Below are 27898 nucleotides of genomic sequence, written 5' to 3'. Positions count from 1 at the left end.
GCTGAGCGAGTGTCTTAACACACTGCATCCCCACCCCTACCATGGACAACTGTCCACTGTCCTAAGCGCTGGGGTAGATACAACATAACCTGGTCAGTCACAGCCCCTCTTCCACATGGAGTTCACAGGCTAAGGCGGAGGAAGAAGAGGAACTGAAGCACAAAGAAGTTAAGTGATTTGCCCAAAGCTACGCAGCAGGCAAGCGGTAGAGCCTAGAACCCATGTCTCCTGACATGAAGCCTGTGCTGTTTTCAATAGGCCACACCGGAACCATTTTATTCCTTTCTGAAGAACCATAGGTGAAAGGCTCAAAACCCTTAGGATCAAGGCTCTTGGACTTTTTCTACAGCTGTAGGACAAAATGATGGTTGGAAAATCTGATGTGCTTGTCTGGTTCCCATTCAGTGTGAGCAGGGAACTTATCTACCGACTGCGTTGAAATCTCCAGAGTGCTTAGTACAGTGCTTTGCACAGAGTAAGTGCTCGATCAACACCACTGATGACGATGAAAGGATCACGCTAGCATGTCATTACCAAAAAAGAACTGAAAAACAGAAAAAGACAACTGTTTTATCCAAGGTATGAATTGTTAATGGCTCGCCCCAATTAAAACAAGCCTTCAGCAGTCTCCTACAGGGAGCAGGTACCAAACACACCGTTCAGTTAGTAACTCAGCCTCTGCTGGGATGAACGAGAATGGCTGAGGTAAAATGTGTTAGTATTTTTGCTGGTGTCAAGGCATTTTGAATTAGTACGTCATTTTGGAAAGTGTGCTGTGCATCAGTCAAAGACTAAAGAAACACAGCGGCTGGCTTGCAACCTAAGAGAACACTAGGTGAGCTGCTAAACACTGGCCCCAGATGGCTGATTAGTGGGAGGGGAGATGAGGAAGGGGGCAGTGGTTCAGGTGAACCACTTAGGAGTTCACTTAGGAAACACACCACCCTCCCCCTAGTTCCTCCCAGAGAGGGGACTCGGCCTCATTCAGAGGCAGGGTAAAGATACCATGCTAGCAGGGTGGACGGTCCAGTTGAAATGTTGGCCAACAAAGTCAGAAAGCAGTTGCTTCTATTGCAGTAGCAGCCTCCTTGGGTTACACAAAGTGTATTGCTGGTAGGGGCTTTGACAGAGTTGATTTTTTGGGGGTTTCTTTTTAAAATAATGACAACTTGCAGCTTTCATCCCTTCAAGTAGACAAGCTGTTAACTCTGTGGGAGTTATCAGCCCTGTCACCTATCAAAAGTAAAAAAAAAACGGTGCAAGGGGGAAACAGTACCTTCTAAGTGCCATTAATTGCTCCAGTATTCAGGTAGCAATCTTGAAACAGTTTGAGCCTCAGGCTGGCATCCAGGGACACACAGAGGATGCAGTCTGGGCTAGCTTGCTTTCCCCGAGACCTAAGAAGGTCTATCTTTCATTTAAGCCACTGTTTACTTCAGGGTCATTTTGTTAACAGCCCTTAAACAAAACAAAACAAAAAAACCCACCACAAAACAATTTCCCCAGAGGTCAATGTTCACTTCAGATCAGCCTAGTCAGTGGCCACGTTTGAAGATGTTTATTTACAATTTCCATAGTAAGCCTGAAGTGCAAAGCACTTTAGCAACCTGAGAAGCAGTGGGGGTCTACTGGATAAAGGACCTGGAAGTCAGATGGAACCTGGGTTCTAATCCCATGGCTCTGCCACTTGTCTGCTGTGTGACCTTGGGCAAGTCACTTAACATCTCTGTTACCTCATCTGTAAAATGGGGATTAAGACTGCGAGCCCTATGTAGGAGATGGACTGTGTCCAACCTGAGTAATCTGCACCTACCCCAGAGGTTAGTACAGTACCTGGCATAGAGTAAGCGCTTAACAAATACCAAAAAACCCCACAAACCCGGGGCGACTAACAGGCTCTGACTCAGAACTCTAGTGTGGTTGAGATAAGGAAGCGGATGCACTTGATCTTATGCAAACTTGAATGATCAAAATTAATTCAGTCCCTAACGGAGTTCTGACAATGACTCTAATCACAGTCTTTCATTAACCCTAAAATCAGAATTAGCAGCTTTGATTCAGGAAGGGAGTGGGATCAGTAGCCATTAATATTGCATTGCTTCACAAACATGTTCCTCAAACTTTCCAAGCCAAAGTTATAATCCACACTTCACACTACTTAAATTGGGAGACAATACATCTGCATAAGCATCACATTTTAAGTACTATACTCATTCTTCAAAGGATCGCCAAAGCCTCCGTTCTTTTGTTCCCCATCCCCCAGGATGAAAAATGTCCACTGGTAAAGATCGACTCTCCAACTTGACTTGGTAGAAAAGCAAGCAAAAATAAAATCTAGCCCTGAGTGGGGGTTTGAGCTAAAATACGAGCCAGAGAGTTATGCAACACAGCTGTACTGTGCCCCAAGTCACTGTACCAACAAGGTAGGGGCATGGGAGACTTGGACAGCTTGACAGCCCTCTGCTTTTTAAGGGTCTCCCCTGCAATCCCACAGACACAGTTCCCTACAAAGTGGCTTAAAAGACAACTTGATGTAAGACCTTTTTAGGACTAGGAGATGGGGGGTAGCTCTTACGTTCATATGGTGATTTTCTTCCCCCCTCGTCTGTTTTTAACATCTCAGTTTTGCGCATGAAGATGGACTTTGGATTTGGTTTCCTTCGCCTATAAGTGAGGAACTATATTCCACGGTTTACAAGAAGAGCTTCTCGCAGATTCTTTGGGTGTCCTCTGGTCTAGTTACTGTGTAGCCTACTGTTCGGGCATCCGTATAGATTTCATAGTCGTTTCCACCCTGTGAACAGAGGAGAGGCAGAAAGAGATGATCAGTTCCTTTACCTTGTGGCACAGTCACTACTTTCCAAAGACTGGGCTGGAGAAAGAAAGGACTGCAGTATTACTGGAGTTGGGATAACGCTTCAGCACGAAGTCGGCTAGAACCTCAGAAAGGGCCTGCACTTATCCCTCTCCCTGATCATTTACTAACGCAGTAAGAGCTTAAAGCATTCCCTAATATTTCCCCTTAAAAAGTAACTTTAGCTCCAGACTCACCCAGCTTTTAATCGCTTTCGCCTTTAAAGGAAAATCGACATGAAAGAGAAGCAGCGTGGCCTAGTGGATAGAGCAAGGGTCTTGGAGTCAGGAGGACCTGGGCTGATCACTTCTTTGAGCCTCAGTTACCTCATCTGTAAAATGGGAATTGAGACTGGGACTGTGTCCAACCCGATTTGCTTGTATTCACCCCAGTGCTTAATACAGTACTTGGCACATAGTAAGCGCTTAACAAATACCATCATTATTACTATTAAATACCCTAGTCTAAATCCAGGAGCCTATTTACTATCCCAAGGTGCACCCTGCTTTCCTATCCATATTGAAAATCTTTTTGGTCTTTGAGAACATTCTTTTCTCCTAGGAAATATCTGCCATTGATTCATGAGAGCTTTGATTTCTCATAAACTATGAGGCAAGTCTCAAGACTTTGGGAAAAGGCCAATTGATAACTCATAAAGAGATGTTTTCAGCAACGGAGTCGTGTGACAGTCAGGGACTGAAAGATGATGTAGTCAAATGAATCTGGAAAAACACCAATCTTGGGGAAATGGCACCTCTGAAACAGTTCTCCAGCTCTGACACTGGGGTTCCCAACCAAACACAAACTTTTTTTTCCCCTAAAGCAGCTATTCAGCAAGGATGTTGCTTTACCGGAAAGGTCTACACCTGTTTGGCAGGGGATTCTGATGAACTGACATCCACAGGTCTGCTGGCCCAGGGGAGGTGGGGAGAGGGACAATCGTGAAAAACTAAGGGGAGGCTGGCTCTCCCACCAGCATACCTGACGTTCTCCACCCCACCCTGGAAGCTCCTTGAGGGAAGGGATTGTGTCTATTACCTGTCCCCTACTCCTCCAAGCGCTTAGTGCAGAGCTCTGCACAGAGTAGGTGCTCGCTAAACACCACTGATTGACAGAGCTCTTCCACCTTCCTGCTTTTAAAATGGCACAAGGACAAACTGTACTTGAAATAAAAGTACTTAGTACAGTGCTCTGCACATAACAAGAGCTCAATAAATACGACTGAATGAAAGAATTTGCAACAGGAGCTCAGGATGAAATTCAGTGTTCTTACACTGACTGAAAACAACCCTATCCTCCAGAATACTTGAGGTCGACTCACTCAGAGCTTCAGGCTGTCGCCCTTACCATATTTCAAGTACGGGGCTCTTTCTAGTGAGCGGGTTGGGGGGCCGGGATGGACCCGTGCCTCAATTTAGGGAACTCTGTTACCTTTCACTCCTCTAGCTTTTCCCCTCCTTCCTGTGCAATACCTGGGAGTTGATGGTCTCAGACTGCCGGCCAAAGCACTTACAGTTAATTGTTAATTAATAATTCATAACACACGCAGGAAGCCTGCAACTTTAGAGCCATCTGTAAAACCAAGACATAGCACAGCAAGCCTGTTTTTGTTGGGCGACAGTGTACCACACCGATACCTGGGCCTCAGGAGGGGAGGTGGTTTGAGGTGGGGCTGCCCTCACCCACAGACTATGCCCAATCTTGGAAACGGAAGATTCCAAGATCTTGTGGGTATTTCTGGGCTTCTACAGAAGCGGGGAGAAATCACTGGATACTAAACAGTTGCTACAGAACAAAGTTTTGAGTCCCTGATATGAGGCTGCATGTCGGTAAATGCTAGACGATACAAATCAGTGATGACAACGGTGACAATGTGAAAAGGTTGCCAAAGACTTAATACTATGCATTATTCCCTCCACATCATCAGTTGGCAAAGGGTAGCTACCACACTTGAACAGGATTTAACTTGTTCTCCGGAGTACAGACACAGAAAGCGGCCTCTGCGTTACCACCACCACGACCTAAATAATTCCATCCTTTCACTCTCAAGACATAGAATCTGGTCTTTCTCCTGTGCCCTCTCAAAAGCTATTCTGGTGTCCTTGTCTGGGGCTGAAGCATCCCAGCTAGGGAGGTGGCTGAGTTCAGAGACGGACGGTCTCTGGCCAAATGAAGCCGGTGACTGAAGAAAACAGCAAGTTTCCACTTTGGATTTAGCAGGTGCTCATTTTAACTTTTGCTCTTCAGGGCAGATGCTCACTGGGAGCAAAGAATTAGTACAAGGCTCTCAGACAGGGCTCATGGCACTCACCTCAACCCATTTGTTTTCTATACTAGGAAGGAGGGGAGGACAGAGGTGTAACTCCAAGTTGATGAGAGCAGAGATCCCTGGGCTGCGGAGGGGAAATGTCAGTCAGTCATACTTACTGAATGCTGTCTGCAGAGCACTGTACTAAGTGCTTGGGAGAGGACAATGTACCAATATAAGACACACACTCCCTGCTCATAATGAGCTTACAAGCTGGAGGGGGAGACAGATATTAATATAAATAAATAAAATTACAGACATGTACATAAGTGCTGTGGGGCTGGGAGGGGATGAATAAAGGGAGCAAGTCAGGGTGGGGCAGAAGGGATAGGGAGAAGAGGAAAAGAGGGCTGAGGGAAAGTCTTGTGAAAGAGATGTGCCTTCAATAAGGCTTTGAAGGTGGGGTGAGTAACTGTCTGTTGGTCCTGGCTACTAGCTTCCCAGATGAAATCTAGGGTCTCATACATGACCTTTTGGAGCTCACTGAAGCAATCTGGGGAGTTTCTGGAGGTGACTGGCTTTTCTCTTTTTTTAAAAAATTCTCCAAGTCCAAATGAAAGTTTTCTTAGCCTCCCAGGGCCAGGACTAATAAAAGGATATCTCTGTGCCTTGTAGAGCAAATGGGGACTTGCCAAGAAACTTTCAGAGAACCCCACCCCGCAGTGCGAGCTTTCCAACTCACTATCTGTACATCAATCAATCAATCAGTGGTATCTATTGAGAGCTTACCACGGGCAGAACACTGAACTAGGAGCTCTTTCAGGCCAGGAACAGGCTTTGAAGGCAATGCAACCCATTGACTTGCTTTAGGTAGGGGCTAAGCCAGAGGACAATGAAAACAGCCCTCTGGCTAGTGGAGCTAGTCATTAAAGAGACTGGTAGGGGGAAGGAGTGTGTCTGTTTGTTATATTGTTTTCTCCCAAGTGCTTAGGACAGTGCTCTGCACACAGTAAGCACTCAATAAATTCGACTGAATGAATGAATGGGACAAAAAGCAGCTCCTCACTAATGCTTTCATTCTTGTACTTGGTGGTTTCCCTTTCAAGCCCTTGATATTCACCCCACCCTCAGCCCCACAGCACTTTTGTACATACCCATAATTAATTTAAATCAGGAATGTGTCTCCCCCTTTGGAAGGTAAGTTCTTGGTGGGCAGAGAGGATGGCTGCCAACTCTGTTGTACCAAACTCTTCCAAGTGCTTAGAACAGTGCTGGCATAGTGAGCGCTCAATAAATACCAGTGATTGGTTGATACGCCAGTAAACAGAGGCAGAGAGGCACCGTCCCCGGACGGTGCGTTAACCCAGAGTTACCCTGCAGCAGACGAGGACCCCCAATTCCAAGCCCAGCTCTTGGAATGAGCCACCCAACCGGCATGGATGAACCCCCGACCTTCTCTCTGGACGGGTGGAGAGGCTTAAATAACCAATGTGCAGAGAGCACAGGACAATCCCTAAGTGTTCTGGTCAAACACATCCACAACACTCTTGATGGTAGGGGTAAATGACGAAGGCTAATCGAATTTCTATTTTAATGAGACTCATTTCTTTAACTCCTCTCTTTCAATAGTACTTTAGAGCTTTTAAGTCCAGTAACTGGAAAAAATATTTCAAATCAACTTCTGGCTTTTACAAAATCCCGGGAACAACGGAGACATTTCCATACACTCATCTGAAGGTTGTAAAATGTCACTCTCAAGCCACGAAAATTTGTTTTCCGTTTTAAGTCACTGCTTCAATAAGAAAAAAAATGCCACCTCGTAGGTTAGCATGAGTAAGTTTCTTGGAATTTGCATCTGAATGGAATACAATTACATCTAATTGTTATTGAAAGAAAAATGCATGAAAAACAGCATGAAATGGGATAATGACAGTTTACGACAGCTTTTAGAAGTATCCTCGATAGGAATGCTAGCTTCAGAAAGACATCAGGAGTCAGATGTAGCCACTCTTTTGAATTCCATCAGATTCAGAGTTGAAGATTTAAATTACGGTTTATGTTGGAGAATCAGAACAAAATGTTCCCGGATGACCTCACTGGAAAGCACTTCTGAACTTGTAAGCTATCTCTGATGTTTCTTTACTGTGGTATCAGATGTTACTCCGTGAATTACAAAGACTCCATCACTGATGATGACCCTGGGCTAATCAGTTAATAATGATTAATAACTGTATTTGTTGAGCATTTGCTATATGCCAAGCACTGTACCTATGCACTGGGATAGATACAGATGATTAGGTTGGACACAGTCCCTGTCCCAAGTGGGGCTCACGATTTAAGAGGGAAAACAGGTACTGAATCCTCACTATGCAGATGAGGAAACTGAGGCACCAAGAAGTGAAGTGACTTGCCCCAGCGAAGTTGGGATTAGAAGCTGTGCACTCCAACTCCTTGGGCCATGCTCTTTATTGACAGTTCCTCTGCTAGTCCTGTATGAAAATGTCCTGTCTTACTGGCTCCAGCTGAAAATGAACCGGAGACCAAGGCCAGGCTCTCTCCTATCACTCCTCTCCTCCAACTCTCTCCTTGATCCCACCGCAATCTGGCTTCCACCCCCTTCACTCCACAGAAATCGCCCTCTCTAAGGTCACCAATGACTTTCTTGTCATATCCAACAGCCTCTGCTTCACCCTAATCCTCCTTCACCTTTCTTTTTCTTTTTATGGTATTTGTTAAGTGCTTATTATGTGCCAGGCACGATACTAAGGGTTGGAGTAGCACAAGCTAATCAGGTTGGACACAGTCCATGTCCCTCATGGGGCTCACAATCTTGACTGGCATTTTACAGATGAGGTAATAGGTACAGAGACGTTAAGTGACTTGTCCAAGGGCACATGTCAGACCAGTGGGGGACAAGTGTCTGCTGCCTTGGACACTGCTGACCACCCCCATCTCCTGGAAACATTCCACTACCTCGGCTTCACTGACCCTGTCCTCTCCTGTTTCTCCTCCTATCTCTGGCCGCTCCTCCTCAGTCTCTTCTGTTGGCTCCTCCTCTGCCACCCATCCCACCCATTGGCAGTCCCTCAAGGCTCAATTCTGGGTCCCGTTTCAGTTTCCATCTACACCCACTCCCTTGGAGAACTTATTCGCTCCCACAGCTTCAACCAGAGAAGCAGCGTGGCTCAATGGAAAGAGCATGGGCTTGGGAATCAGAGGACGTGGGTTCTAATCCCCGCTCCGCCACTTGTCTATGTCACCTTGGGCAAGCTGCTTAACTTCCTTGACTCATCTCTCTCATTCAACCTGCACAATCAATCAATGGTATCTATTAAGTGTTTACTGTGTGCAGAGCACTGTACTAAGCACTTCAATCAGTCAAGAATACTGTTAGTTCTACTGTCACGACATCTCTAGAATCCGTAATTTCCGGTCCATCTAAACTGCTTCTAAGCTGATCCAAGCACTTGTTTTCCATCTTGCTGACCTCCTTGCCTCTTCCCACTCCAGTCCATACTTCATTCTGCTGCCCGGATCGTTTTTCTAAAAAAACTGCTCGGTCCAATATCTCCTCATTACTCAAAGACCTCCAATGGTCACCCACCCATCTCAGCATCAAACAGAAACTCCTTACTGTCGGCTTTAAGGCAATTAGCCCTCTCCCTTCTATCTCACCTCGCTAATCTACTACTACCTCCCAATCTGCACACCTTGCTCCTTTGATCCCAAATTACTCTCTGTACCTCAATTTCATCTATGCTGTCACTGACCCCTTGGCGAAGTCACCTCTTCAGCCTGGAACCTCCCCCTGCCCCACAATATCCAATATTCCATCACTCTCCCCACCTTTAAAACCCTCCCTAAAAAATCACATCTCCAAAATGTCTTCCCTGACTAAACCCTCATTTCCCCTAGCTGCCCTCTCCTCACTTTTGCACTTGGCTGTGATTCCCTTAAGGACTCTGACACTCACCCCAGCCCCACAACACGTACATATCCTTCAACTCTACTCTGTCCCCTATCTATAATTTATTTAATGTCTACCTCTCCCTATAGAGTGTAAGCACCTTGTGGGTAGGAATCATATAATAATAACGATAATATTTGTTAAAGCACTTATTATGTGTCAAGCTCTGTTCTAAGCGCTGTGGTAGATAGAAGGTAATCAGGTTGGGCACAATCCCTCACTTCGGATTGCTCACAGTCTTAATCCCCATTTTACAGATGAGGTAACTGAGGCACAGAGAAGTTAACTGACTTGCCCAACATCACACAGCAGACATGTGGGGGAGCCGGTATTAGAACGCACATCCTCTGACTTCTAGGCTCAGGCTCTTTCTGCTAGGCCACGCTATTTCTCATATTTCCCAACCCTACTGTACTGTGCATTCGTAAGTGCTTAGTATGGTGCTCTGCAAATAGTAAACACTCAATAAATACCATTGATTAAGATGGTGCTCATTCCGGAGTCTGAACTGGTGCCAGCCCTTATTTGGAGAAACTTCTCAGCTTTATTTCTGTTATAGGAGCCAAACGAGGTCCTCTGTTTCACTAAGTTTACTACACAGAAGACGATCTGGTCTTATCAGTGGCTCTCTTCTAATGGTATCCACTTTCCAAAACACTCTGGATCCTCAGGCTTACAAAACATTTTTATTCAATTACTAACACTACAGGCTGTATATTCCTTATACCGACAAGCACAATAAGGTTGTATTTCACAGGAGTCAAGGCCAGCCACCTTTCAATTAAGTTTTACTGTCTCTAAAACATGTTGTTGGAAGATGGGCTACCTAGGCTGCACCAAACACCCGCTATATTTTCCTTCAAGCTCGTCACGGGCAGGGAAAGTGACTGCTAATTCTGTTGTTCTGTCCCAAGCGCTTAGTACAGTGCTGTGTACATAGTAAGCACTCAATAAATACCATTGATTGACTGAATGAATATAGCTCGGTGTGGGGCAGACCTGACAATACCATGTATCTACCCCGATGCTTGGCAGAGAGAAAAGTACTTAATCCTATATTTGATAACTTTCAGAACCGACAGCACCACCAAATAGCATTCTTTGCTTGAGAGAGAAATTCCACAGTTTTATTCATATCCTTCTTGTTAAAATGCCGGCTCGTTCCTTCGGTTTCCAAATTTGGAAATTGTTGAATAATGTTCTCAATTCTCAAACTCTTAGCAGTGAAAACTGGGATCGACTTTAATGATCACTATCAGTATCATCATGGAACCTGATTCTCCTGGCACTCAACTCCCAGATGATGGCAAGCTACTGAATAGGACCAGTGGTCTAAAAGACCAGGACAGTCTTTTAGACTGTGAGCCCGCAGTTGGGTAGGGACTGTCTCTATATGTTGCCAACTTGTACTTCCCAAGCGCTTAATACAGTGCTCTGCACACAGTAAACACTCAATAAATACAATTGATGATGATGATGACCAGGATCTCGATTCAGAAGGGTGCCAGGGTACTTACTGGTTACAGCACTCTGCTGCCCAAAATGTATCCTGAGTACACTAAGTGGACCCCCCAATGCTCCTCCCACAGTGAAAAGCAAAAGCAGCGTGACCTAGAGGAAAGAACTTGGGAATCAGAAGGACCTGGGTTTTAATTCCAGCTCTGCCACTTGTCTGCTCTGTCACCTTGGGCAAGTCACTTTACTTCTCTCCGTAAAATGGAGATTAAGACTGGGAACCCTATATGGGATAGGGACTGTGTCCAATCTGATTAACTTGTATCTCCCCCAGCACTTAGTAGAGTGCCTGGAACACTTACCAAAGACCATTAAAAAAAGCGCATCACTTTACTACAAGGGAGTGACTCTCATCAATAGGAGACTTCACTCACTGTAGTTAGTTCTACTCTAAAAAGGTTGTGTTTTTCTAATGGCATTTAAGCACTTAATATATAATAATAATGGCATTGATTAAGCACTTACTATGTGCAAAGCACTAAGCGCTGGGGAGGTTACGAGGTGATCAGGTTGTCCCACGGGGGCTCACAGTCTTAATCCCCATTTTACAGATGAGGGAACTGAGGCACAGAAGTGACTTGCCCAAAGTCACACAACTGACAATTGGCGGAGCTGGGGTTTGAACCCATGACCTCTGACTCCAAAGCCCGTGCTCTTTCCACCGAGCCACGCTGCACTGTTCTAAGTGCTGGGATTGATCCAAGGTAATCAGGTCGGACACAGTCCATATCCCTCATTGGGCTCACGGTCTTAATCCCCATTTTACAGATGAGGCAACTGAGGCACAGAGAAGTGAAGTGACTTGCCCACGGTCACGCCGCAGACAAGTGGCGGGACCGGGAACCGTAATAAGAACCCATGTCCTTCTTACTCCCATGCCTGTACTCTATCCACTAGGCCATGGTGCTTCTCAAAAGGGGTTCCTCGCTATATGTTCTGTAGAGAGTGCAACTGTTTACTGTGGATTTCTACTCTCCCAAGCGCTTAGTTCAGTGCTCTGCACACAGTAAGCACTGAATAAATACGACTGAATGAATGAAGGGGAGAGAGGACGGTGTACCAGCAGCAGAGTGCTAACTGGCTCAGCCCCCAAACTGCAGTGCCTGGACGTCCCCTGTCTCCCCATGGCAAATATGTCATGAAGCAGTGGGTGAGACACATAGACAGCCCTCTGTCCCCCACTTAAATCCGTGCTCGATTCCCACTACAAACTGAAAACAGGCAAGGGGGAAGAGGCGGGCTCCTCGCGTCCGTGACTTAGGGGCCAGTTTGGGAAATTGCGGGGCTGCCCATGAGAATCCTGGCTCTTGCTCACGGATGTCAATCAAGACTCCATTTTGGAACTCCAAGCCGAGAGACCAGTGGAAACCACGTAGCGTTAATCCTGAGTTCTTTTCAAACTTTCCAGTGACGGTTGGCCAGGAGAAAAAAATAGAGCAAATAAGTTCGGGTCTCAAACAAGGCCAGTCTGTGCTGAGGAGCAGCACCCTTGTGATCTCAGCTACCCAGACAACGCGGCAGGGCAGCTGTGCATACCACAAAAAGGAGGGTTCCAAAACAGTTCACCAGACCAGAGGTTTAGTTGGTATCTACCCTAGCACTCAATACAGAGTTTAGCACACAGGAAGTGCTTAACAAAAACCATCACCATCATCATCCTTAGGGGAAGAGGATGATGTTTCCAGCAAATGAGACTTCATCTCTCCAACCAAGCAATTCTCTACTCTTAACTCGTGTCCAGTGAACCAGATACAGACTTTACAAATCAAGTGCCACAAAAGAAACTAATCCACTCATGGAATTCCTTTCACAAAGGGCAAAGTTAACAGTCTGACTTCTGGACCAGGGTAGATGACCAATATTTGGTCAGAAACAGAATATTTAAGGTAGAAAACTGAAGGGGATTTCCTCAATATAATGTCTTATATTTAAAAATTTGTAAACCTTCTGGTTGGTAATGAGGTTCTGGATTCATTCATTCTGCTAAAACATATGTTTACATTATTTGATTTGGCAATTTATAACCTATGAGGCTATATCCTTTCTCTAAGTCTCAGAGTCAATGTAACAATTTATTAACATTATACAGGGAAGAATGGTTTGTAAACTCTCTCCGCTAGTCCCTCGCTTACCACAAAACAATTGTTTTTTTAATGGGATTTGTTAAGTGCTTACTATGTGCCTGGCACCATATTAAGAGCTGGGGCACACACAAGGTAATGTCCCACTTGGAGCTCACAATCTTAATCCCCATTTTACAGATGAGGTAACTGACGCACAGAGAAGTGAAGTGACTTTTTCAAGGTCACCCAGTATGGTTACGGTTGACCCGTAACTCTTTTATGGAGCATTCTGGGGTTTCACAAATTTTGCCGTCAGGTTGCAGTTAGTATGTATGGCTTTACAGAGAAGATGCAAAGATATTTTCCTACTTACAGGCATCGTTTTATCTCCGAAGAAATAAATGGTCTTGTAGCCGTCGTTTTCCACTTGTCCCAAACAGAATCGCTTATCCCACCCATCGGGAAATATATCAACACTTATTTGGCCTCCTGGAAAAAAACACCGAAGCCAGGACAAACATAGGTATTAGGCATAATATTTAACCAGAGGTGAAAGGCTGCCAATTTAATTTTTACTCTCCATTTCAAAGGCATTGCACAAGACTGGAGCTTCCTTTCGGCTACATGAGGCACAGTCTCCATTTAGGGCTTGAAACTTATTGGCGCCGAAATGCTCGGCCATATTTACGCAGAGTAAATCAAGCGCACGGACGGACCATTTTAATAGGAGCGACGTTGAACTGCACAGCACAGATTTTCATCTTTATACCGTTCCTTTTCATTTTTGAGGGGAGTGCTGAAGAGAGGTGCCTGCCCGGGAAGTTTTCACCAGCTCCCACAAAAAGGCCTTTGGATATACACCAGAAGCTCGCAGACACTGAGCTTGTGAGCGCTCTCGGAATTCTACTTTTGGTGAAACTGGGAGGAAAAACCAGCGAGTTTGACTTTGGGGCTTGAGTCAAACAAATAGCTGGAATTTATTGAGGACCTCCTAGGTGCAGGGCACTGTACTAAGCTCACTGAGGGTACCAAAGATGCCGCAGAGGAGCAATGTGGCTGTCCCTTGCTCTCTCCACTTGAAGACCAACCTCTGACTGGCGGAGAACCATGGTTGCCACTGCTGCTATTGCTGCCATCCCCTCTCCTCCGCCATCGGGTGTGGCAGCTCTCTCAGTGGCTCTGAGGACATATCCCAGGCGTCAGAAATCCGCTGATGGCGGAAGGATCAGCACTGGCTCCCTAAGCCTACCCTAAACAAAGGAGCGCAGGAACCAGGCCGTTGTAAGGCCCATGCACTCAGTTCCTTTATGCCCTGAAGACAACACAGGGAAAAGCAGTATGGCCTAGCGGAAAGAGCCTGGGCGTCAGAGGACCTGAGTTCTAATCCCAGCTCTGCTACTTGTCTGCAGTGTGACCTTGGGCAAACCACTTATCTGTGTCTCAGTTACCTCACCTGTAAAATGGGGATTATGATTGTAAGTCCTATGTGGGACAGGGACTTTGTCCAACCTGATTAGCTTGTATCTCTCCCAGCGCTTAGTACAGTGCCTGGTACATAGTAAGCGCTTAACCAATATGATTTAAAAAACATCTCTTTACACAGGGGAGAGAAAAAAACGATTCAATAAGGTTAAAGAACCTAGCGCTTAATTTTTTTTTTAAAGCAATCATCTAGGCAAGCTGCCATCTTTCCCACAACTTTCAGTGGACACACGGGATTCTGACCAGTGCCAAATGAACAGACCATTACTCATTCCACTGACTTCATGATTTTATAAGCACTCCAAGAAGATAAACCAAAAGTGGGGGATTCTTTCCGTTAGAGGGTAAGCAGCTTGGGGGCAGGGACCACATCTTGTCCCCTAGACTGGAAGCTCACTGTAGGCAGGGAATGTGTCTACCAGCTCTGTAGTGTTGAACTCTCTCAAGTGCTTAATATACAGCTCTCCACCTCAGTTTCCTCACCTATAACTTGGGGATTAAGTCTGTGAGCCTCATGGACCATGTCCAACCACATTAGCCTGTATCTACCCCAGCACTTAGTACAGTGCCTGGCACTTAGCAAATACCATTAAAAAAAAAAAAAAGCAGCATTCAATAAATACCGATTGATTGTGCTTCTGTGGTACTTCCCAGGAGGTGAGCACAGCGCATGGGTCTCAGGACACATTCAATAAATACCCATACTACAAATGCTACTTTCCAATATGGCATCAGGACCCAATCCAAAATCCAAAATTTATTTCATCCACCATAGAAGATAAAGGACCAGGGGATCAACTCTTCACAAGGGGAGAAGTGCTTCTGCTCTCAGGGGTGGGGGGGTGCTAGCCAACCAAACCCGGGCTCGATTCCAACAGCGTCCCACCCCAACGGGACCATCCAATCGGTCGCCTAACACAGACTGTATAGAAATGCCAGAAATCTTCTATACCTATAGAAAACGTCAGCCCCTTTCCTACAAATTGTTTTTGGAGATCGGCTACAAATTTTCCCCTTATATTTTCTTTCTGTTGAGAAAAAACAAACAAAAAGAGACAAGTGAGAAATTTTGTTTAAGCAAGCCAAAGAAATCAAGGATACACCCGCTTCTCTTCTGTGTTCCTGCTGGCACTGGAGAACTCTGTATTAAGCCCTTTCAACCACGGTAGGTAGCAGCTAGCCCAGGACCGTTAATATTAAGACTCACTTTATCTAGTTCATAGAACTCCAATCTCTCTTCCTGTGAACAACTTCTTCCAATAGGAGACACGTTTAACATCCCACTTCGGAATTCAATGAAAGTACCCCTGGGGAGAAAAATAAACCAGGAGAAAGGGTCACCAGAAGACATCAGTGGTTTACCACTTTGCCTATTTTCTGGACGGGTTAACTGAGGCTGAAAGGTCATCGGTTTGAGAGAAGACGTCAATGTTAGGAACTGGAGTTAAAATCTGGGATTCGAAAGGCAGGCCTTGCTCTGCTACTGATGTAATCAAGCAAGTAATCAATGGTATTTATTGAGCGCTGCTGTGGGCAGAGCACTGAACTGAGCGCTTGGGAGACTACGATTCAACGGAGTTGGTAGGCATGCTACCTGCCCACAAGGAGCTTACAGTCTAGATGGGGAGAGAGACATTAAAAAAATTATGGATATGCATATAAGTGCTATGGGGCTGAAAGTGGGGTGAATACCAAGTGCTCAAAAGGTTCAAATACAAGTGCAATGCAGAGGAAGAGGAGTAGGGGAAATGAGGACTTAGTTGGTGAAGGCCTTTTGGAGGAGATGTGATTTTAATAAGGCTCTGAAGGTTGGGAGCGTGGTGGATATGAAAAGGGAGGGAGTTTCAGGCCAGAAGGAGGATGTGGGCAGGGGCTTGTGGCAAGATCAAGGTGCAGTGAGCAGGTTGGCATTAGAAGAACCAAGCAAGTGGGCTGTTACAGTAGGAAATCAGGAAGGTAAACGAGGAGGGGGCAAGTTGGTTGAGTGCTTTAGAGCTAATGGCGTGAGGCTTTTCTGGTTGATGGGGAGGTGGGTGAGCAACCACTAAGGGTTCTTGAGGAGGGCTGAATTTTTTTTAATTTTTTTTAAGAAAAGTGATCTGGGCAGCCGAGTGAAGTATGGACTGGAGTGGGGAGAGGAAGAGTCAGGGAGGTCAGCAAGGGGACTGGTGCAGTAGTCAAGGCAGGATACTAGAAGGGCTTGGATCAGCAAAGTAACAGTTTGGATGGAGAGGAAAGAGATGTAAGATGACCTATTTGAGCATTTCTAAAAAATGCACCTCAATCTGAAGAACCTGATGAATGATGAAAACTTAATGCTAGCTACTGGAGGTGTCCCCCACCTCTTGAGGGTGGGGCATTTTCATGGGGAGAGTGGAAACTGTGTAGGGGAGGGATTTAAAGGCAAACAGGCCAGAAAGCTACCATTTGGGGACTTATCGGCCCAAACTGGAAATTCAGGATGAGTGAGGCTGGGAGTACAGTGTACAGGATAAAGGGTTCTGAAGATTGTCCTGCAGTCAGGTAGGCTTATTCCCAATATTACACTTCCTTGAAAAATCTTTAAAAAGTGTCTTGTACATCCAGTAAACTCTATGTAACACCACACTGAATTCCCTAGGGAACCACTTCTTGCCCAACACTGAAAGGAAATGTGAAATAATCCTTCCTCTGTCTTCGCTTGGAGGGAGGAAAAGAAAAAATCTGTCCAGCACTCTCAAACCTCATCTTCCTACACCAAATTAGCTGCCCACGTTGCCAGATTAATTTTAAGCGGGCTCTGATGAACCATGGCAACTCAGTTTTACAATTCACAGTTCCATCTCTAGCTCTTTCTAACTTTATCTCTGGTTACCAAGAACGCATTTAGTCCCTTGTAAATACTTAGGAGGCTCAATTAACCACTGATTGTTAGAAATGAAAAAAAAGAATTAAGATCAATCAATGGTATTTATTGAGTGCTTATTATATGCAGAGCACCATACTAGCGCTTCAGAGGGTACAATCCAATAGAGGTGGCAGATACGATCCCTGTCGTCAAGGAGCTTACAATCTAGTGGGAGAGTCAGACGTTAAAAAGCGTTATAGAAAGAGGAAGCAACAGTGGATGAGGCTATTTAAGAGCCAGCAAGGGTATATAGTGCTATCTGCTGGAACCAGCAGAGCTCTGTTGTGTATGGCTTCTGGATATTCATTCATTCATTCATTCAATCGTATTTATTGAGAGCTTACTGTATGCAAAGCACTGTACTAAGCGCTTGGATAGAACACCTACTGCAAGCCCCTTGCTCAGTGACCAGACAGGCCCATGGCAGGACACATTTCTTGAGACAAGAGTTAGAACCCACAAAGGCTAAGAAGAAAGTACTTGGTTTTTGTTTGAAGCCAAAATAAAGACTATATTCTCCATTGGGCAGAGTATTTGAATTCTGCCTGTGTGTATGCACCTTATATTCATGGATACTTACCTCTTCTTTGGCAGTTTAATCTTTGCAATGTAACTCAGACAGTAGTTGATTAAATCTTGGATTAAGTCTTCTCCCAGATGATTCTGTATACTCTAAACAAAGAAAATTACTACATTCAGAGCGATCCATTTTTGAGATGCCTTTACAGTCCAATATAACAAGATTTTCTGATGGAAGCTGCGTGGCCTGGTGGACGGAGCACAGGTCTGAAAGCCAGAAGACCTGGGCTCTTATGCCGGCTCTGTCAAATGCTTGGTGTGTGACCTTGGGCAAGTTATTTAACTTCTCGGTGCCTTAATCTCCTCAACTGTAAAAACGGACTGTGAACCCTATGTGGGTCAGGGACGGTGTCCAACCTGATTTATCTCAAACCCAGCGCTTAGAACAGTGCTTAACAAATACTATAATTATTAACAACACAGGTGATCACCTAGAGAACATTGCTGGAATACCGGTGCACATCATTACCTACTTTACTGTTCTCTTTTGCTTGAAAAAAATGCTTTTACATCGAACAGTTCACTACGCCACACGACAAGACTATGCATGACTTTTCAAAGGCTTTGGGTAGAATCCAAGAGGTTGATCATGCTGCATTTTACTACAGGAAAATTCCCCCTGAAGTCACCGAGAGACCTGGTGGAGTTGGCCCCAGGATCCAAATCCCCAGGGCCCCATCCTACTCCAATAAACAAAAACCTACATCATGACCTGGATGGTCATTTCTGTTAACAAGCATACAAACAGCGAGTGGGAATTTCCCGCCATCTAAAAGAGTGGCGCACAAAACGGTCATTCGACGTCAAGGATGGTTCTCTCCCGCCAATAGGAATAACCGCTTCTCGACCAAATGACATTTTAGAGGCCGATTCATCAAGAAGGCAGAAAAACACATCCTTCAAACCTCTCCGACCTACTTGCCTACACAGGAACTTGCCGTCCTTGTACGCGACCAGACCGTTTTCGGGGAAGACGTAGTCGAATTTCCCAACCACTAGAAAGCAAACACAAGGTATATCAGAATGGCGCCGGCTGAAAATAGACCAGCTCTCTTTAGAAGTATAAGACTTTCTAAACTACTTAAAGAGACTCGTAATATTTCATTGTGAGACAACAGCTGATATCAAGATGATATTTTAACACGATTTTCCTTGCCACACAAGGCAAGACTTCAGAGCACAGCAGTTTACACAATGGCAGGGGCAGTGTAAATTGCAGGGACCCTTTCCTTCTTGTCACTCTGGTTCTCCTCCTATAAGACTATAAGCTTGCTGTGGGCAGGGAATGTGCCTGTTATACTGTACTCTCCCCAGGGCTTAATACGGTGCGCTGCACACAGTAAGCGCTCAATAAATAGTAACAATAATTATTGTGGTATTTGTTAAGTGCTTAATAATAATATTAGTATTTGTTAAGCGCTTACTATGTGCCAAGCACTGTTCTAAGCACTGGGGTAGATACAAGGTAATAAAAGGTAATCAGGTTGTCCCACGTGGCGCTCACAGTTGTAATCCCCATTTTACAGATGAGGTGACTGAGGCACAGAGAAGTTAAGTGACTTGCCCAAAGTCACACAGCTGGCAAGTGGCGGAGCTAGGATTAGCGCTTAGTACAGTGCTCTGCACACAGTAAGCGCTCAATAAATACGATTGATTGATTGAATGACCTCTGACTTCCAAGCCCGGGCTTTTTCCAGTAAGCCACGGTGCTTACTATGTGCTAGGCATTGTACTAAGTACTAAGGGTGGACACAAGCAAATGGGTTGGATGTACTACTTGTCCCATGTGGAGCTCACAGTCTCAATCCCCATTTTACAAATGAGGGAACTGAGGCCCAGAAAAGTGAAGCGACTTGCCCAAGGTCACACAGCAGACAAATGGTGGAGCCGGGATTAAGTATGACTGACTGACTGACCCTTTAGCCACGCCTGGAGGAGCTCTGCCACTACAGTACAGCTTGGCTTCCCACAGCCCCCTATCAATTACTCAGTGGTATTTATCTAGCCTGTAAGCTCACTGTGGGCAGGAAATGTGTCTGTTACATTGCTATGTTGTACTCTCCCAAGCGCTTAGCAGAGTCCCCTGCACACAGTAAGTGCTCAATAAGTATAACTGATTGACTGATCGATCGAATGCTTACTAACTCCTGAATAACACCAACTGCAGTTTCCACTTCTAGCTTTTTAACTGTCAAGGCACACACGGGCTGCTTTTACTGAGCTGAAAAAAGGGTTCTCTTTCCTCCTTAGATTTGGTATTTTACAGCGTTTCTAAGCAGTCCCAGTCCATTTGGTAGGAGAAACCTTGCACAAAGAAGAGATTAAGCAGGGGGTGTGTGAGGTTCACTGTTCTCCTAACCCTGGGAGCCAGGAAGCAGACTGCAAACTAGTGCCCAGCCACCAAGCGAGACGACAAGGCCCATTGCAAAAGATTCGAAGCCTCTCTCAAACTGGGTTGTGAGGGAGTTGGGGATTCACAAAGGGCGCAACATGACCCCATCTCCAGAGGTTTCTTCACCACGGGGAGCTCGTTCCCGACAATGGCTCAAGAGATTTGTTTCTGAGATGACTCTCAAAGAAGGAAACAGGAATTCTGCCTCATGAGTTTGGGGCTTGGAGCCGCCCAAAGTCGTTAGTGGCTACCAGGTTCATCCTCATCACAAATTAATATTTCATCGGGGCTGCAATAATCCCAGCTCACCGTCATCTCCCAGCTGCTCCTGTACTTTAGCGAAGTCGGACCCTCCCACGACGCCAATCTTTATCTTCCGCCTCAGGTTCTGTAGGAAGTCATCCATTTCTTGGGTGATTTTCTAGATTTCACCAAGGAAAATGCAGCGGTTATACACTACAACCCAGTCAGAAAAATATCCAAAGTACAGTACACTCAGGACTTTCAGGCCTAGTAATTCAGGCACCTGAACCAAGTTATCTTGATGGCATCTCTATGGCTAAAATTTTCAAAACTATGGATTATGGCACTACATGCCATGTGCTAAGCACTGGGGTAGACATTAGATAATCAAATCAGGCACAATCCCTGTCTCATTTGGGCCTCCCAGGCTGAAAGGGAGGGAAAGCAGCAGGCTTTATATTCTGAACTCCCTGATCACAGGGAATGTGTCTACCTACCCTACTGTACTGTTGTCTCCCAGACTGAGATAGAGACATCCCAAAGGCAGAAGGAAATAAGAGTTTGCAGAGGAGAAGGGGATGGAGAGTCTTTTAAAATAAAAAAAATAACAATACAAAAAGGCATGTGTTCACAGCTGGGGTAGATACAAGATAATTAGGTTGGACACAGTCCCTGAGCAACATGGGGACTCATAGTCTAGGTAGGAAGGCACAGGATTTAATCCCCACTTGACAGATGAGGAAACTGAAGCCCGAAGAAGTGAAGTGTCTTGCCAAGGTCTGGTAGCAGAGAAGTGGTGGACCCAGGATTAGAACCCAGGTCCTTCTGACTCTCAGGCCCGTGCTATATCTACTAAACCATGCTGCTTCTGTTGATACTGATATGATTTAAAAAAAAAACGCAGAAAAAACCCAAATAATTTGATAGAGATATTCATGTGACCAGGGTCACTACTGTTTGCAAAGCAGGCGTGTGCCTGCGTATCTTTTTATTTCTGTCCATACAGATGTTTGCTTTAGTTTATGTGCTCTTGGGTCTGGTTTCATTAACTCTGAACAATACTCTGGATGGGTAGGGACTTAATAAATGCTTTTAAGTCATAATGTCAGAATACCTTATTATTTACATCATTTCTTTAAAGAACAGAGACACCTGTTCATTACTGTTAAATACACTGTCCAAGCAAACAAGGATGGTCAGTCCTGAAGGCAAGACTAGGTCTCTGAACAGCTGAAGTGGGCTGCTGGGTAAATGCGCAAATGTTTCTTTCGCTGTCTGGGTATTTATTTATTTCCTGTTTCCTCCATTAAAATGTTTGCATGCACCTTGAAGGCAAGGACTATCGTTTTTTTCTCTCTAGTCTCTTGAATGTATCCCAATTCTTAACGCTGTTTCCCCTCCTCAAGCTATGAGTGTCATGTGGGACTGGGGCTGTGCCCAATCTGGTTGCTTTGTATCTAGGAAGTGAGTGGCCCTTAGTAAGCGCTTAATAAATAGCATCATTATAGAAGCAGTTGCTGACACCTTGCTGAGCAGATGCGTGAGCAATCGAACAATCAATAACTAGTGTTTGCTAAGCGCATCCTATGTGTCCAGCACTGTACTAAGTGCTAGGAAGAGTACACTTCAATAGGGTAGGTAGATATGATCCCTGCCCACAAAGAGCTTGCAGAGCAGAGCGGGGGAACAGACATTAAAATCAACTATGTTCAAAAGTACTGTGGGGGTGACGTGAAAATCAAAGGGTTTTAAGGTGCCAGATCCGAGTCCGTAGTTGATGTAGAAAGCGGTGGGCAAATAAGGAAATGAGGGCTTAGTCGGGGAAGGCCTCTTGGAGGAGATGGGATCTGAGTAGGGCTTTGAAGACGGGGGAAGTGGGTGGTCTGTCAGGTGTGAAAAGGGAGGGAGTTCAAGGCCAGACGGGAGGATGTTGGCCAAGAAAGATGACACTGAAGTTCAGTGAACACGGCTGGCATTATTTATTTATTTTATTTGTATGTATTTATTCTATTTATTTTATTTTGTTAATTTGTTTTGTTCTCTGTCTCCCCTTTCTAGACTGTGAGCCCACTGTTGGGTAGGGACCGTCTCCATGTGTTGCCAACTTGTACTTCCCAAGCGCTTAGTACAGTGCTCTGCACACAGTAAGCGCTCAACAAATACGATTGAATGAATGAATGAATTAGAGGAACAAAGTGTGTGGATTGGGAGATCGGTGAAGTCAGGGAGGAGGGGGCTAGCTGACTGAGTGCTAGCTGACGGTAAGGAGTTTCTGTTGGACATGGAAATGGATGGGCATTGGAGATTTTTGAGGAAAGGTGGAGATATGGACTGGGTGAGTTTTTGTTTTTTTTAATCAGAATGATCCAGCGGTTAGAACAGTGCTTTGCACATAGTAAGCGCTTAATAAATGCCATTATTATTATTATTATTATTATCCAGGCAGCAGTGAAGTATGGACTGGAGAGGAAAGAGACAGAAGGCAGGGAGGTCAGCAAGGAAGCTGATGCTGTACGCAAGGTCGGATATAAGAGCTTGGATCAACGAGTTAGTAGTTAGAGAGGAAAGGGCAACTCAAATGATGTGAAGGCGGAATTGATAGGAATTGGCAACAGCCTGGATATGTGAGTGGACTGAGGGATCATCATCATCAATCATATTTACTGAGCGCTTACTATGTGCAGAGCCCTGTACTAAGTGCTTGGGAAGTACAAATTGGCTGAGTCAAGGATGATGCTAAGGTTACGAGCTTGGGAGATGGAGAAGGTGATGTTGTCAACAGCGATGAAGAGGTCAGGGAAAGGACAGGGTTTGGGTGGGAAGATGAGTTGGACATGTTACGTCTGAGGTGTCGGCGGGACATCCAGGTAGGGATGTCCTGAAGGCAGGAGGAAATGTGAGACTACAGAGTGAGGTTGGAGCTGGGGAGGTAGATTTGGGAATTATCAGCATGGAGATGGTGGTTGAAGCCGTGGGAGCAAACGAGTGTAGATGAATAGAAGGGGAGCCAGAACTGAGCCCTGAGAGACTCAGAGAGTCGGAGAAGGAGCGGCCAGAGAGATAGGAGGAGAACCAAGAGAGAACATTGTCAGGGAAGCCAAAGTTAGAGATTAATGCGTGTTATCAGAGGGGCCAGCTGCGATGCACCGGAAAGCCTGCCAAGAGAACCGGTGTGGCCTAAGGGAAAGAGCACAGGCCTGGGAGTCAAAGGACCTGGGTTCTAATCCTCGCTCCGCCCCGTGTCTGTGGAGTGGACGACCCACTTAATTTTTCTCTGCCTCAGTTGCCTCGTCTGTAAAAAGAGGATTCAATACTACGGGAAGCAGCATTCATGCATTCAATCACATTTATTGAGCGCTTACTGCGTGCAGAGCACTGTACTAAGTGCTTGGGAAGTACAAATCGGCAACATATCAAGACGGTCCCTGCCCAACCGCGGGCTCACGGTCTAGAAGATTAAGACTGTGAGGCCCCCCCCCCCCCGCCGTGGGATGGTATTTGCTATGCGCTTACTATGTGCCAAGTACTGTTCTAAGCGCCGGGGGAGATACAAGTTATCAGGTTGTCCCAGGTGGGGCTCACAGTCTTACTCCCCATTTTACAGATGAGGGAGCTGAGGACCAGAGAATAATAATAATAATAATAATAATAGCATTTGTTAAGCGCTTACTATGTGCCAAGCACTGTTCTAAGCGCTGGGGAGGATACAGGGCGATCAGGTTGTCCCACGTGGAGCTCAAAATCTTAATCCCCATTTTACAGACGAGGTTAACTGAGGCACCGAGAAGTTAAGTGACTTGCCCAAAGTCACGCAGCTGACGATTGGCAGAGCCGGAATTTGAACCCATGACCTCTGACTCCCAAGCCCGTGCTCTTTCCATTGAGCCATGCTGCTTCACAGCGTTTAACTTCAGAGAAGTTAAATGACTTACCCAAAATCACACAGCTGACAAGTGGCGGAGCCAGGATTCGAACCCACAGCCTCTGACTCCCAAGCCCGGGCTCTTCCCACTATGCCACACCTGATTACCTTGTATCCCCCCCAGAGCTTAAAACAGTGATGGGCACATAGTAAGCGTTTAACAAATACCATGATTAATAATGCTACACGCACTTATTTATAATAAAAAGATGTTTAATACAATTATTTAATATATATATCTTATTTTGAGAAGCATCGTGGCTCTGTGGAAAGAGCAGGAGCTGGGAAGCCAGAGGTCATGAGTTCTAATCCCGCTCTGCCACTTGTCAGCTATGTGACCTTGGGCAAGTCACTTCTCTGGGCCTCAGTTCCCTCCTCTATAAAATGGGGGTGAAGACTGTGAGCCCCATGTGGGACAACCTACTGAGAGCTCACCTCCTCCAGGACGCCTTCCCAGACTGAGCCCCCTTTTTCCTCTCCTCCTCCCCACACCCCCACCCTACCTCCTTCCCCTCCCCACAGCACTTGAATATATTTGTACAGATTTATTACTCTACTTTCCTTGTACATATTTATTTATTTTGTTAATGATATGGCTCAGTGGAAAGAGTGTGGGCTTTGGAGTCAGAGGTCATGGGTTCAAATCCCGGCTCCTGGCTTTGTGCAAGTGACTTAACTTCTCTGTGCCTCAGTTACCTCATCTGTAAAATGGAGATTAAGACTGTGAGCCCCCCGTGGGACAACCTGATCACCTTGTAACCTCCCCAGTGCTTGGAACAGTGCTTTGCACATAGTAAGCACTTAATAAATGCCATTATTATTATTATATAGCTATAACTCTATTTGTTCTAACAACTTGTCACCTGTCTACGTGTTTTGTTTTGTTGTCTGTCTCCCCCTTCTAGACTGGGAGCCCATTGTGGGGTAGGGACCGTCTCTATCTGTTGCCGACTTGTACTTCCGAAGCGCTTAGTCCAGTGCTCTGCACACAGTAAGCGCTCAATCAATCAATCGTATTTATTAAGCGCTTACTGTGTGCAGAGCTCTGTACTAAGCACTTGGGAAGTACAAGTTGGCAACATACAGACAGTCCCTACCCAACAGTGGGCTCACAGTCTAGAAGGGGGAGACAGAGAACAAAACCAAACATATTAACAAAATAAAATAAATAGAATAAATACGTACAAGTAAAATAAACAGAGTAATAAATATGTACAAACATATATACATATATACAGGTGCTGTGGGGAAGGGAAGGAGGTAAGACGGGGGGATGGAGAGGATGGATTGATGGATGGATGGACTGAATGAATGAATGTCAGCTGTGTGACCTTGGGCAAGCCACTTCACTTCTCTGGGCCTCAGTGACCTCATCTGTAAAACGGGGATGAAGACTCTGAGCCCCACGTAGGACAACCTGATCACCTTGTATCCTCCCCGGCGCTTAGAACAGTACTTTGCACATAGTAAGTGCTTAACAAATGCCATCATTATTATTACTACCAGTAAAATGGGGATGAAGACTGGTGAGCCTCATGTATGACAACCTGATCACCTTGTATCTCCCCCAGCGCTTAGAACAGTGCTTGGCACACGGTAAGCGCTTAACAAACACCATTATTATTATTATTACTTGACTGCTGTGTGACTTTGGGCAAGTCACTTAACTCTCTGTGCCTCAGTTACCTCATCTGTACAATGGGGATGAAGACTGGTGAGCCCCATGTGGGACAACCTGATCACCTTGGATCTCCCCCAGCGTTTAGAACAGTGCTTGGCACATAGTACGTGCTTAACAAATACCACCATTATTATGAAGCAGCGTGGCTCAGTGGCAAGAGCTCAGGCTTTGGAATCAGAGGTCACGGGCTGAAATCCCGACTCCGCCAATAGTCAGCTGTGTGACTTTGGGTAAGTCACTTGACTTCTCTGGGCCTCAGTTCCCTCATCTATAAAATGGGGATGAAGCCTGTGAGCCCCATGTGGGACAACCGGATCATCTTGTATGTCCTCCAGCGCTTAGAGAAGTGCTTGGCGCATAGTAAGTGCTTAACAAATGCCATCATTATTATTATTATTACTTGACTGCTGTGTGACTTTGGGCAAGTCACTTCCCTTCTCTGAGCCTCAGTTCCCTCACCTGTAACGTGGGGATGGAGACTGTGAGCCCCACCTGGGACAACTTGATTACCCTGCATCTACCCCAGCGCTCAGAACAGTGCTTTGCACATAGTAAGCGCTTAACATGCCATCATTATTATTATTACTTGACTGCTGTGTGACTTTGGGCAAGTCACTTCCCTTCTCTGCGCCTCAGTTCCCTCATCTGTAACGTGGGGATGGAGACTGTGAGCCCCACCTGGGACAATCTGATCACCTTGCATATCTTCTAGTGCTTAGAACAGTGCTTGGCACATGGTAAGCGCCTAACAAATGCCATCATCATTATTATTACTTGACTGCCGTGTGACTTTGGGCAAGTCCTTCCCTTCTCTGAGCCTCAGCTCCCTCACCTGTAACGTGGGGATGGAGACTGTGAGCCCCACGTGGGTCAACTTGATTACCTTGTATCTACCCCAGTGCTTGGCACATAGTAAGCGCTTAACATACCATCATTATTATTATTACTTGTCAGCTGTGTGACTTTGGGCAAGTCACTTCCCTTCTCTGGGCCTCAGTTCCCCCCTCTGTAAAATGGGGATGGAGACTGTAAGCCCCATGTGGGACAATCTAATCACCTTGCATGTCTTCTAGTGCTTAGAACAGTGCTTGGCACATAGTAAGCGCTTAGCATACCATTATTATTATTATTACTTGTCAGCTGTGTGACTTTGGGCAAGTCACTTCCCTTCTCTGGGCCTCAGTTCCCTCACCTGTAACGTGGGGATGGAGACTGTGAGCCCCACCTGGGACAACTTGATTACCTTGTATCTCCCCCAGCGCTTAGAACAGTGCTTGGCACACAGTAAGCGCTTAACAAATACCAACATTATTATTATTATTATAGTAAGCGCTTAACATGCCATCATTATTATAATTAATTGACTGCCGTGTGACTTTGGGCAAGTCACTTCCCTTCTCTGGGCCTCAGTTCCCTCACCTGTAAAGTGGGGATGGGGCCTGTGAGCCCCACCTGGGACCCCCTGATCACCCTGTGTCTTCTAGCGCTTAGAACAGTGCTTTGCACATAGTAAGCGCTTCACATGCCATCATTATTATTATTACTTGACTGCTGTGTGACAAACTTGCTGTTTGGGCAAGTCACTTCCCCTCTCTGAGCCTCAGTTCCCTCATCTGTAACGTGGGGATGGAGCCTGTGAGCCCCACCTGGGACAATCTGATCACTTTGCACGTCCTCTAGTGCTTAGAACAGTGCTTGGCACATAGTAAGCGCTTAACACGCCATCATTATTATTATTACTTGTCAGCTGTGTGACTTTGGGCAAGTCACTTCCCTTCTCTGGGCCTCAGTTCCCTCACCTGTAAAGTGGGGATGGGGCCTGTGAGCCCCACCTGGGACACCCTGTTCACCCTGTGTCTTCTAGCGCTTAGAACAGTCCTTGGCATTATTATTGATAACATTATTATTAATAACATTATTAATAATAATAATATGGGCGTCATTCTGATGATGATGACGCTACCACAGGGCCGTCCCCGCTTACCTGTCGCGGGGCCGTCAAGGTCCCGTCCACGTCGAAGAGGCAGAGCGCAGGCCCCGCGGCCGCCATGACTGGGCCACGCGG

The 27898-nt window shown here is 45.7% G+C and overlaps 1 protein-coding gene across 1 annotated transcript; it reads right to left on the bottom strand.

Annotated features, from left to right (window-relative positions):
• Positions 1-1543: 1543 nt before the first annotated feature.
• Positions 1544-27898, bottom strand: PMM2 (phosphomannomutase 2). Its single transcript, XM_038762352.1, has 8 exons — positions 27818-27898; positions 20297-20408; positions 18514-18590; positions 17597-17688; positions 15337-15436; positions 15082-15157; positions 13021-13136; positions 1544-2794 (listed from the first exon to the last, which is right to left on the bottom strand). Exons 1-8 carry the CDS (start codon positions 27881-27883, stop codon positions 2693-2695), a joined length of 741 nt encoding a protein of 246 aa, XP_038618280.1. The 5' UTR covers positions 27884-27898; the 3' UTR covers positions 1544-2692.

The sequence above is a fragment of the Tachyglossus aculeatus genome, chromosome 21 (assembly GCF_015852505.1).
Source record: "Tachyglossus aculeatus isolate mTacAcu1 chromosome 21, mTacAcu1.pri, whole genome shotgun sequence".
Taxonomy (NCBI): domain Eukaryota; kingdom Metazoa; phylum Chordata; class Mammalia; order Monotremata; family Tachyglossidae; genus Tachyglossus; species Tachyglossus aculeatus.
The sequence above is the reverse complement of the archived record's forward strand: the minus strand, read 5'-3'. Positions and strand labels throughout refer to the sequence as shown.